Source organism: Leptonotus elevatus, chromosome 14 (assembly GCF_054856555.1).
Source record: "Leptonotus elevatus isolate MCC_2025b chromosome 14, RoL_Lele_1.0, whole genome shotgun sequence".
Classification (NCBI taxonomy): domain Eukaryota; kingdom Metazoa; phylum Chordata; class Actinopteri; order Syngnathiformes; family Syngnathidae; genus Leptonotus; species Leptonotus elevatus.
In genome coordinates, this window is record NC_141252.1 from 1,286,466 (window position 1) to 1,299,238 (window position 12,773).

Here is a 12,773-nt window from a genome sequence, read left to right on the forward strand (position 1 = left end):
GTAGTATCCCTACAATAATTGATGTCCATTTTTTATGAATATAAATCATTATTATTTATTTTGTGTTTTTTCATTATTACTTTACTGCCACACTTACTTTATTACTATAGTTTTTTATCACCAATATTAGTTTTATTATTTAATAATTATTCATATGTGATAATATTATTACAAACCAATAATATTATTATTGGCAATTTATATTATTATTGGTTATTGTTTATTAGTATTACTCTTAGTAGTATCACCACTGTTAATAATAATTAATAGTTTAATATTTTTTTATTTATTTTTATAATTACAATTATTATTATTATTCATATTATTAATACAATATTATCATTGTTTATTATAATATATGTATTAATATTATTATTATTATTACTATTATCATTTTATTAACTGTTTTTAATTTTATTATTAGTTACTCATATAGTAAGTAGCAGTACTAGTAGCACCACTATTATTATTTCATTTATTTAAGATTATTGTTAACATTATATTTATTAATTTGTTTATTTTTAAAAATTAATATTGCTATTATACGGTAACATTACATTATTATTATTTGACTGTTCACTCGACGACTCATCCGGGTCCTCGCCACAGTCCGCCCCGTTTCCGTAGCCTGTTAGCACCTAACGGCTATCAGCTAGCTTCCTTCCCTTTTTTCCTTCCGCTCGCCGCTTTGCGGGAGGCGGGGCAGAGAAACGGGCTGACCGCAGCTCGTCCAGTCGACTCTCGCTCGAGCACCAATGTATGCCGCGTAAATGCCGGATTGACGCTAGGCCACGACGCGGGGGCAGCTTCCAGTCGATGCCGTTCGGCGACACCCTGCGCAGCCCGCGAGATGGACACGGAACGGCGTTGAAAAGTGTGCGTTAGTCAAGCTAACCAGCTAGCGGCTAACCCCCTAGCTCCCTGCCTCGCTAAACCCTCCCCTCCCTCGGCTAGCCAGTTGACAACAACTCGGCTCACCTCGCTCGGTGCGGCGCGTCTGCCAGTCACCTCATCCTCCTCCTCCACCACCACCACCACCACCACCAAAGAAAATGAAGAAGTTCAACATTCGTAAGGTGCTGGACGGCTTGACGTCGTCATCGTCGTCGGCGGCCGCGCAGACGGGGGCCGCCAAGGAGAATGACGCCGTCCCAGAGAGCCTGCAGTCGGAGCATTTCCAGCTTTGCAAGGTGCCGTATTTCTCCCCCATTCTGCCGGAGTATCCTGCGAGTGGGGGCATTTGGACTCTTAAATGAACTGAAGTCTCTTCCGGACGTTCGCTTCGGGTTTTGTGTGTGATGGCTGACTGCCAAAGAGCGTGTTTGCGCCGCACTGACTTGTCGCCCCCGGCACACTTTTTTTTTCTAAGCCGAGCTCCGGTGCTTCATGTTCCCATGGTTGAAAGTCGACTTGACCATGTGGTGGTCATGTGAGGCGTGGAGCAAGAATAATGGACATCTGTTTACATCACCACATGACATCACATACTATTTATTTGTATTGACGATTTTTATTTTGGATATAATTGATTAATTGGCTTTTCAGTAGTACGGTGACCAAGTACTAACCACCTCCGTCTCACAGTTATGAGGCTCAGGATTCAATTTATTGTTCTCCTTGTTCTTATGAGGTTGTTTTTTTGGTGCGCCGGTCTTAAATTGTTCACATGTCTGAATTTGAATGTTGAATGGTTGTTTGCCCTGCTATTGGCTAGCAACCAGTACAAGGTGTCTCTCGCTTTTAATCAGCGGGGAGAGCTCCATCCACACACTTCAAAGCTTTCGGAAATGGACGGAAGTTTATTCATTTCATCTCCTTTTAGTAGGTAAAATGCATTCTCTGTAGAGTTGAAGTCAGGGTATTAATATAACAAGCAGAGGTGGGCAGTCCATCGGTACTCTTTCATCTAGCATGCACGCACACAGTGTGTCAAATAAAATAAATTTTTTGTGGGGCGGGGAAGTGGTGCTTTTTAATTTAACTTGGTTATGTTATATATATCATGCAGCAGATGACTGTGCTTGCTGGCTCTGATCAGAATTGTGCTTTGTCCTTCTCCTAGACTGTGCGTCATGGTTTTCCGCATCAGCCGTCCTCCATGGCCTTCGACCCCGTGCAGAAGATCTTGGCTGTCGGGACGCTGAATGGAGCTCTGAGGCTGTATCCTTTTATTTTTTTTATTTTTTTAACCTGCATAGAGACGACAAGACTCAGACAAGGAAAGTGATTCAGCAGTTTTAACCACTGTATAATGTTATTAAACTGAAAGTAAAAAAAAAAAAAACCTTTGTAGAATGCTCACAAAAAAGTGATGTACCCTGACATAGTTTGATGTATGAATATTTTGGAATATGTTGAATTTCAAATGATGTGAATCGGATAAATTATGTGGAAGTAGATGCATGTCAAAATCATGGGTGGAAGAAACATACAGTAACAAGCTAATGTTGGGAACGGTGTTAGCTGTTGCTGATCTGTGCTAACATTGCAGCTCTGCTTACTTTTTGGCTTTGACATGCATGGGCCACCATTTCAAGTGGTTCTTTGCCTCTGGATCTTTTACCAACCTAGCTACAAGATATTATGTAAATTAGCCCCACTGTTGCATCACGGCGGGGCAGAAAGGCTCACTTATTAACACATTTTCAGAACTGGGCCAATAACTAAAAGATATCCTTATTTTAGTTTCACACTGTGTGTGTGTGTGTGTGTGTGTGTGTGTGTGTGTGTGTGTGTGTGTGTGTGTGTGTGTGTGTGTGTGTGTGTGTGTGTGTGTGTGTGTGTGTGTGTGTGTGTGTGTGTGTGTGTGTGTGTGTGTGGGGTGTGTGTGTGTGTGGAAAAGCACTGGAGGGACCCCCAACTATTTTATACTGACATTAAAAACTCAAAAGTTCCATAAATTGTCCCCTTTAAGGCACTCAAGTCCTGTCTCTTGGAGCACTGGGGCTTGTTAGTGGCGTCCCCGCACTCACATGAACAGCGTGCGCCTCCCACACCCCCTTTACCATATGGCCAAGAACCACCCCTCGACAAGTGCGCCTCTGTAAACAACCTGCTGTTTGTTTGTATGCACGTTAGCCTGCACAGCAACACTCAACCCTGCTTTGCTGCTTGCTTACTTGGTGGTATGCAATGGCTTGTTAGCTTTTGCAGCAATGACGTATGCAGCTTGGAAATATACGTACTTGTACCCTTTTAGTTCAGGAAACGACCTCGGAACCTGTGCTAAATCCTTCTAGGAAGCAAAGTAGTCCTTTTTAGGTCGCGTTGCAAAGGCGAAGAAAAAAACGGAGTTGCTTGGTTTGGAGGTGGTCTGCTGCTGTCATTTCGACGCATCCCCGCCCACGTTCCCCGATTAAGAGACTGCTGTGTTGACTGCACGCACACACACATACTCATACACACACACAAAAAAAAAAAATGTATGTATGTATGTATGTATATATGTATATATGTATGTATATATGTGTATATATATATATATATATATTTAAAAAAAAAAAAAAAAAAAAAAGAGCAATGATGATGACATTTCCGAATGAACAATACTGAGCTCTAAAAAAAAAAAAAAAAAAAAAAAAAGAGACTGCTGTGTTTACGCGGGGATTCTAGCTTCCGCGCGGGCCTGATGTGCGAGCCGATGGGATTACTGTCGCTCAGGCAATTGGTCCATTTATCATAAGACAAGCCGCATAGATTGCTTCCCCCTCGTCGCCCCCGGAGTTCGGAAAAGGCCGTCGCCACTCGGCGGGCGTCAGCTCAATGAGGCGATGACAAGCAATAAATGGCGACTTGTATAAGATGTGTGCTCTGCTACATTTGAAAAAAAAAAGAAATTTGCCTATTAGTGTGGAAGCGAATTATCACTCCGATAGGCGCCATCTTTAATGTTGACCTTTTATAGCAAGTGGGCCTCAATTTCAATATGATTTGGGCAACAGGAGAGCTTGATGCTGGTGGGATAGGAGTGTAACGATTCACAGAAACTCACAGTTTGGTACGTTTTTTTTTCTTCCTGATGTTCACATTTGAGTCATGATGTTTACAGGTTATAATAGTTTAGATTTTTTTCATTATACCTTGCTTTTATTTTGTTGTTTATTTCAGCTTTTTTTTTTTTTTAATTAGTTTAGTTTTAATCCGTTTTTAGAGTGGGTTTATTCATTTTTACTAGTTATTTTTTTCTTCGAAAGTGCTTTGTTTTAGTTTAGTTTTTATGAGTATTATTTTTATTGTTTTTATGAGTATTGTGTAGTAAAGTAGATAAACTAAACTACAATTTCCGAACTTTTACTTAACCTGGCTTCATGTGTGTATGGCCTAATGGTAATACTAAAATACATACATTTACCAGTAAATTAAACCCAAGAAGCCCCTTTATGAAAATAATTGACAAGAATGAAAACAAAGGTTATTTTCACTCTAATTTGAATTAGTTCTATAAACATAAAATTGTTTTATTATTTATTTTTTATTTTTTTAAGCGTTTTTATTTAATTTCAATAAAAAAAAGTTTTTTCAATTTTAGTTTCAGTTTGTTTTCGTTAACTATAATAACCCTGGCTGTTTCAAAGTTTGACATACAGTGGACTCTCATGTATCTTGGGCGATTCCAGACGCAATCCGTGAAAATAGGGCTGGGTGATATGGCCCCCCCCCCCCCCAAAAAAATCACAATTATTTATTTCATATTGCCCTATTTTAGATTATCACAACTTTTTTTAGTGTTGTTATTAAATTCCCAGGTTAAAGTAAAACACAAGCTATTCAGTTCAACATTTTCTTAAAATATGAAGTAAATCTTTAAAAACAAAATGAGAAAGCTGAACCTAGAAGAATATGTAACCAATTTTTACTCAACAATACAACAAATATAAAATAATATAAAATAACCACAGAGTGAACCGGTTTACATTCTTGATTGTAATTAGCAGTTATGCAAGACCCAAAATAAACTTGCTCCACATTGACGGTGAGCAACTTCTCTTGTCAAAGTAGCTGAATCATTGGAGGATCGAAGGATAAAATGTCAAGTCATGGCTGACATCTATTTAGCTGCCCGGTCATTCCTTGCTTGCTTTTTACTTTTACTTTGTGTTTACTTCTTCGATTTGCAGAAACAAATTTGGCAACTCCAAAAACATGAGGTATTTATTTGCCCAAAGCATTTCAACATCAGCAGCTTTGCATGTGACCGCCATGTCTGCAGGAAGTTAAAAATGCTAACCAGCAAATGAAAGAAAAAAAGCTCATCAACAGCAACAAAGAAAACAGAAGATCATAAACAGCACATGAGGGATCATGCATCCTCTTGGCCTGGTCACGCTTGCAAAAGATTGTAAATCTCAATGAGTTTTATTTCTTAACCTGGTTAAATAAAGGTTTAAAAAAAAAAGCTCCTGTCAAGTCCTATAGAACATAACGATTTTGCTGTATCTCTGTTAAGGAGTTTACTGTTGAATCCTTAAAAAAAATATCCCACCTCAGTTTGTTTAATGTTTGATTGTGGGATGCTGTGCAGAAGCGCACGCAGATGTGGCAATATTCCACCTTTGCTGTGTTTTGTGTAAAAGACACAGCTACCCAAATGCCTCTTCTGTTCGGGCAGTTTTGACAGGCAGTCTTTAAAGAACCCCACCTCGGTTTGTTTAAACTTTTGTTTGACCCTGGGCCGCCAAGTAACATGGAGATGTTTTGAAAGGCGGGATGGCGACGCGGATGTGTCGTCTGGTTCCTTCACGAAAAGCAGCTTGTTTGTTTGGAGCGTCTCCTCCTTTGCTGTGTTTGCGGAGGGTGTTTTTATTTTCTCTCCTTTGCTGCGACCGAATGAGTCCAGGTGTCCAGGCCGCCTTCTCCTCCTCCTCCTCCTCCTCCTCCGTCTGCTTTTTTTTTTTTTTTTTTTTTTTTTTTTTTCCTTTTCATCTCCGTGTCCAAAGCAGGCACACGACACAGAAACAGTCTCAGGAACGGGTCGAGCGAGCAGATGGCCGTTGTCGGGACCGAGTTGAGCGGGAGTTATAGCGTAAATCACGGCGGTAAACAAGACAGAGGGGGGGCCCCCCTGCTCATTTTATTTATAGCGCGATCGCTCAATTTGTTTGCATAGCCGACACTTTTTGCTTGCAGATCAAAGTGAGCTGATATGCTGCAGTGAAAGTCAAAAGTTCTGCCTTTACGAAAATAATAATGCTCACTTATTGACTGACACCAAGGCTAAACAATTTTCTATCTAATTGTGATTTTCTATCCTCAGTGTTGATTGCTTTTAAATATGCGATTATTTTTTCAAGGTCCTCTTCCCTTATGTATTTTAACAAACACAAGCAATAAATTAATCTATATTACAATAAACAGTATTGTATTTATTGTACATGAGTGTTTTGGTCTTATAGTTTAGGCTTGTGCAAAAATAAAAATAAAAGGAGCCATGAATTAAAACAGTTTATTTATCTACTTCATTTGCTAAACACTTTGACTTGCAGTCGACTATGACTATTTAACAAAATTGTACCAAACAAGTGAAGTAAATATTTTCAGTTTTTTCCAGACCTGTTTTGTGGATTCATCCCTTTAAGGGACAGCTTTAGTATTTGAATTGAGCCTTTCTTACAAAAACACAGCATATGGGCTTTGCTGGTGATTTAAGTCTTGCATATGCTAAATATTGGCAACAAAAATTTCTTTGACTGCATTAGTGGGGGTTTTTGTCAAAATGTTTTGTGTTTTTCATCGCATCCAATAATGTTTCATTTATGGATATAATGCAATCCAATCAAGTGTGTTGTTAATCTTTGAAATGCTTGTGACTCTAGAAAATAAATTTTGTGTAAGTGGGTGTTTTTTGTTGTAGATTTTTTTTGAATATTTTTATAAAATTCATTAACCCGGTTAAGGGGTTAAAATCAGTTAATGATTGAGTATCTGATAACTTAACCAGGGCTGAAATGGATTCAAGCAAAAAAACAAAAACAAAGCAATTTATACGTATTGCTTTTGTTTTTTATACCACATATGTGTCTAAAAATGCAAGAGTTAAGAAAAAATGAACAGTTCCGCCTTTGCGCGTATCCCTGCTGTCTGTCCATGGTTGCATTTCCTTAACCGAGCCATCCTGCAGCTTCGGCTGTGCAGGTGTGGAGTGTTATTGCCAACACGAAAGTGGCGCCAGTGTCATCCAGCTCCAGTTTCTCATCAACGAGGTTTGGATTTTGTTTTATAGCGCGCATGTACCGTTCTAGTCAAATTTGACCTGCTTTGTCGTTAAAGGTGACCTAAATGTCGTTCTTTTACGGGGAAATTTGATAACTTTTGTCTACTTTAAAGGGTAGTAATATTGCGGCACTTGAAACTGAAACTAGCCGTGCCATAAATGTGTGCATTTTATTTTTATTTTTTTAATTGGACAATGGTAGTAACAAGAGCATTGTTTGTTTCCCCACCGCGTTTGCACAGGTTTCCGCAGAAACACGCGCCTGTTTGGTCTTAGAAGGTTTCTATGAGAATCTCCAAACAGCATCACGGGATGTAATGCGGCTCTTTCTTTTCTCAGGGGGCGCTAGTGAGTGCCTTAGCTGATGACAGCATCCACCTGTGGAACCTGAGGCAAAAGATCCCCGCCATCTTGCATTCACTCAAATTCAACAGGGAGAGGTACGTACAGCAAGACTTGTATTATTGGCGGCCATGTGACCTGTCCATCACTGCTCTATTCATAGTCCGCTTCATTAGTGTGAACCGGAGCGAGGCCTTCGTAATTCAATCTTGGCCAGTTGGTGTTGTTTACAGTTCAACTGTTACGGACAGTAACGGTATCTCTTGTGTCCGCCCATTTGTAACAATAGAAAAACCCTTGTTTGAATTTTATTAGCTAAACTTCTCAAATGAGCTTTTCGCCAAGAAAGTCCTCGCATTAATCCAAATACAAACAAATAAGGTCATAATACCTGTGATATTTTGGACCTTTTCACGACTAGAAGTAAATAACAAGAGAGCAGAGGTGAAAATGAAAACAGCAGAGGCCAGGAAATTTGAACCCTGTGGCACACCATATGTTCTGATACACGTGAATTCATATGGCACATATTTGTCCGACGACATTCTTTTATTGCTCAACATCGTATGAAGGGATTACAATAATAAAGAAGTCACACGACGTTCCATCACAACAGTCACAAGTTGACAACTGAGCGCACCAAATTCCTTGCAGCCGTGCTGAACCCTTGAGACTTGGCTTACCGAGGCCCTGGGTTTCGATCGAACCCAGGATAAGGAACACTGGCATAACGGATATTTACGGCAAGTCTTCATCCCAATGTCCTCCCACAGAATCACGTACTGCCACCTGCCCTTCCAGAGCAAGTGGCTTTACATTGGAACGGAAAGAGGCAACATCCACATCGTCAACGTGGAATCCTTCACCCTCTCAGGCTACGTCATCATGTGGAACAAAGCCATCGAACTGTGAGCCCCCCCCCCCCTCCACTCACCCCTTCTCCCACCTCCCTTCTCTTTTTTGCACCTCCCAGGTCGGTGATATTTGAGCATAAATTGCCATGACAATGCAAAATGAAGTTATATCATCAACCCAACAAATTTAACATATTCAACCTGATATAGATGATTACAGATTTTAACTTCCTTTATTTGTAGTTCTCTTCCTTTTCATTACACTGTATTTTTACAGTATATTAAAAGCTGGTCATTTCCCTAAGTATTCCCTAATTGTGCATTTGGCTACATGCTACATACGTCAGTATCTGCTTGGGGAAATTTATTTTTGTACTTTTGTCATATTCAGAGGCAAAGCCAGATTTTTTTTAGTTGGGGTCCCGGGGTGACACGACTCACTAAGGGTTCGCCATAAGATGCATTCACACACACTTGAACCCTCACAACTCAGAGATTTTATGAGTAAAGTTATTGTTTATCGGCCCATCCACATGAAATGCACATTGCACCCACATTACCAAACTTGCTCACCATACTCATATTCCAAGCAGGAACAAAAGTAAAAAAGTAACATTTCGTCACTTATGTCCATTTTTGTTTGTACGTTTTATGGGATGAAACTGAATGCAAACATCCCCAAAAACATTTTAAAAAGTGTTTTTTCACAGGACAGCGACGATTTGCTGAACTTAATCAACGAGATAACGCCTTTTGCTTTTGTGTACTTCTTATAGTCTACTTCTATATCATGCCCTGATTCTCTAGCTATCAGCCAATCAGAATGGCTTATTCATAAAAATGATATCTAAGAATCGCAATGACACAAATATCTTTGAGTTCGTCACAATTCTAAACGGCTTTTCACAGAGATTTGTTGCTGCTTGTGTTACGAGTGTGTTGGCCAAGGTTGGTAATTCGGTAAAACTTGGGTGAAAATCTGCAATCGACTTTTGTTTTTCTATCACGCTTGCATGTGGAATGTATCCCCTTGCGATTAAGCAAGGGTGACTGTTTGTACTTACTTGAAATGTATGGTGTGTCATTGTGATGATCACTGAGTGGAGTTGCTGTTGGACATCCTTTGCTTTGCCCCACCCCCACACACCTCCTCCTCCTCCTCCTCCTCCTCCTCCTCCTCGCTGCTGCTGCTGCTGCTGCTGCTGCTGTATCGACTCATCAGCAGCAATGAGATCATTAGCCAGCCGAGCCAGACCACCGCACTCGCAGTCGGCGACACTTTTCTCTTAGGCCAGACGCACACTTCTTTCCGCTCTCCGTTTCCACGGTGATGCAGTCTCCGCACTCTCTAATCTCTTTTGGACCCTCATGTGACCCTGTGCTCTCTCGCTCCCTCCTTCTTTTCTTTCACTGTGGCGCTCTTCCTTCCCAAATGAAACAAAAAATTGTGTCTAACCCCCCCCCCCCCCCCAAGAGTAACAATACTAACCATGGAATGTGAATGCAAGAGTCTCTTGTCCAAACACAGTCACAGTACTTCTTTTTAATGTTGTGTTAGCTGCATGCTAATGAGGCGAATGCAACGGCGGCTAACCGTAGACACCTGTTTTTCTTTCCTCCCTTTTAACCGCCGCACAGATCCACCAAGACACACCCAGGGCCTGTAGTGCACATCAGTGATAACCCCATGGACGAAGGAAAGGTAACAACTGCTGTTCACATGACATGCTAAGGCCGCAAAGGATTTATAGTATGGTCAAAAAGGAATTTTTATCTTGGGCATAAAGGGCATCCGTGTTTTGCGCTCTTGCATCTTTGACAATTTTGAGTAAAATATCAAGCGGCCTTTCCTAAACCTTTAAAGCCACACACTCTCTTTATATCCCTACATTGACTCGCGTCATTCTCCATTTAATTTAGATTTAAACTAAAAAATTGTCCAATGTATGAATACTTTTGGCGAAGCCCAGCTGATATATCTGGACCTCACACTGCCCACGAGGATGAAACCAAACCGATGACATCAAAGCAGGATGTCGCCTTTCCCCTCTTAATGAATCCCAGACTGCATAAAAAGTTGTAGGGTGCAAATTAGTAAACGGCTGTGCCAAACTGTTTGGTCACAAGTGGTATGACGCAAGTTGTGTGTGTGTGTGTGTTCTTATCACCAAAGATCCTCATTGGATTTGAGTGCGGTGTGGTGGTGTTGTGGGACCTGAAGTGCAAAAAAGCTGACTACCGCTACACTTATGATGAGGTAAGGCCCTGTTATGTTCCTCCACGCTCACTTGATCAACTTCCTGCTCTCCTTGGCGGTTTTAGCAAAACCTGAAATACAAGACAACACTTAATGTGATGAAGATTGTCAGTGCCACTTTTGGAGATACTTTTTAAACATTCTAGTCAAGTTAAAGACAATTAACAGCATTTGTTCACGTTTGAAAATTCCCAGAATGTTTTTTTTTTTTTTTACCTTTAAGATTAGCTTTAAGACTGGCTAGTTGATTTGCACCCAAAATGTGGTTGGTGTCCTCCCTATGCTGTTATGAAACTGAATTTTGTTCATAGAATATCACATATTTGATGTGCTTAAGTATATTAATCTACAATGCTTATGTAGTGTAACTCGGGCTGCAACTAACAATTATTTTAAAAATAGATTAATCTGTTAATTATTTTGTTGATTAATCGACAAAATTAAGAAAAAACATGGATTAATTTCCATCAATGTATTTTTATTTTTTTTTAAAGGACATTATTTCAAATTGACAGTGCAGTGCCTAGTTTGGTCCATAACCTAAAACTTGGCAAAAATATTGATCATTGTTTTCCCAAAAATTCAGTTGGCCTTCATGGAGGACTACAGAAATATGAAAATATTTACTGTTGAGAGGCTGAAATTTCGAGGATTTAGACAATTTTAAATGAACCTAAGTCTCTGTACAATTAATCAATACATTTTAATAATCGTTTAGTTGTTGATTAATCGTTACACTTGTAAGTGGCACTTTTACAGTCAAATGCAGCAATTCTTTCATAATCATTCTTATAACCACCAATAACATCCCCAATTCTATTTACGCTTCAATAATGCAATTGTGGCAAGGGAGCGGAGGTAAACTACAAGGAAGAGGCAGTGCACCGTGAAAATCACACCTGTGCACACTGCACAATGACAACATGAGGTGGAGGAAGATTCATTTTCAATTTTTATGTAACTCGCATACAGTGGCACGCACTAGCGTTTGATTACAAGTGGCAAGCACATGGCGGCTCCCGTAAAACAAAGCAGTGCAGGAACTCGGTGGTGAACGATTTAGAAAAATATTGCAAATGTATTTTCCCTCTCAATATTGTGATTACGATTTGATATGCGTTAATTTTTTTTCAAGGTCCTCTTCCCATTTATTTTTTGAAACAGTATTTTTTATCTAGCCAGTCACAGATGGTCCCAATCAGAGTCCCTTACTCACAAAAAAAAGCACACTCTTAGCATTTCATTTCCAGTGGCTAACTTAAGAAGCTAACGTCACAGTCTACCCTCGTCACTGTTGCTCATGTTGTCAAACAGCACAAATGCATCACACTGGCGACCACAGAGCATAGTTTGTCAATAAAGGCTGAGTGTCGTATCGAGGAGGATCCCACTGTGTGCTATTTATTCTTTGGTGGCTTCCAGGCCATCCACTCGGTCGCATGGCACCACGAGGGCAAACAGTTCGTCTGCAGCCACTCGGACGGCACTCTGACCACTTGGAACATACGAACCCCCGCCAAGCCGACACAGATCATCACGCCGCATGGTAGGAGCTGTTCCGCGCACACACACACATGTACACACAAACACTGATTTCCAACACTGAATTAATTCCTGCAACACCATTTGACATCAGGAAAGCAGCCCAAGGATGGCAAGAAGCCAGAGCCATGCAAGCCCATCCTGAAGGTGGAGTACAAAACCACACGGGCAGGGTAAGTGCCACCGACACGCCCATCCTGTCTTACCCACGACCTGACTTCCACATCCTGTTCCGAAAGAAGCCTTTCCTGTTATTCTGTCAGAACAGCTCGTGTATGCCAACGCATAATAGAAGCTGGTGAAAAGCTGTTAAGTGTCGCTCAACAAAAATTGTCTTCGTAGCTCGAGACAAATGATTGATTGTAAGTGCCTATTTTTGGAGTCGGCAATGGGCCATTTGGCGAGGCGCATAAGTTGGCGAGCCCTGCATCCAATAAATGCCTCCCTCAAGCAATCCTAAAGTGAAAATAATATGTCTTGTAAATTTGACAAGAATAGCGTTGTTAACAAGCCTTCTCCTAATTTGAATGAATTAAAAGAATCGCCAAATACATAAAGCCACACACTG

The 12,773-nt window shown here is 40.4% G+C and overlaps 1 protein-coding gene across 6 annotated transcripts in view; it reads left to right on the top strand.

Moving 5' to 3' along the window:
* Positions 1 to 648: 648 nt before the first annotated feature.
* stxbp5b (syntaxin binding protein 5b (tomosyn)) overlaps positions 649 to 12,773 on the top strand; it is a 31,417-nt gene continuing 19,292 nt past the window's right edge. For 4 of the 6 annotated variants that reach the window (XM_086094441.1, XM_086094444.1, XM_086094442.1 and 1 more), the window contains exons 1-9: positions 649 to 1,190; positions 2,063 to 2,160; positions 7,118 to 7,199; positions 7,550 to 7,650; positions 8,326 to 8,460; positions 10,045 to 10,108; positions 10,580 to 10,663; positions 12,086 to 12,209; positions 12,300 to 12,378. In XM_086094441.1, coding sequence (XP_085950567.1) covers positions 1,053 to 1,190; positions 2,063 to 2,160; positions 7,118 to 7,199; positions 7,550 to 7,650; positions 8,326 to 8,460; positions 10,045 to 10,108; positions 10,580 to 10,663; positions 12,086 to 12,209; positions 12,300 to 12,378 — 905 coding nt within the window. In that variant the 5' untranslated portion in view covers positions 649 to 1,052. The remainder of the gene's footprint in view (positions 1,191 to 2,062; positions 2,161 to 7,117; positions 7,200 to 7,549; positions 7,651 to 8,325; positions 8,461 to 10,044; positions 10,109 to 10,579; positions 10,664 to 12,085; positions 12,210 to 12,299; positions 12,379 to 12,773) is intronic. The other 2 variants (XM_086094445.1, XM_086094446.1) reach the window with 2 other exon arrangements.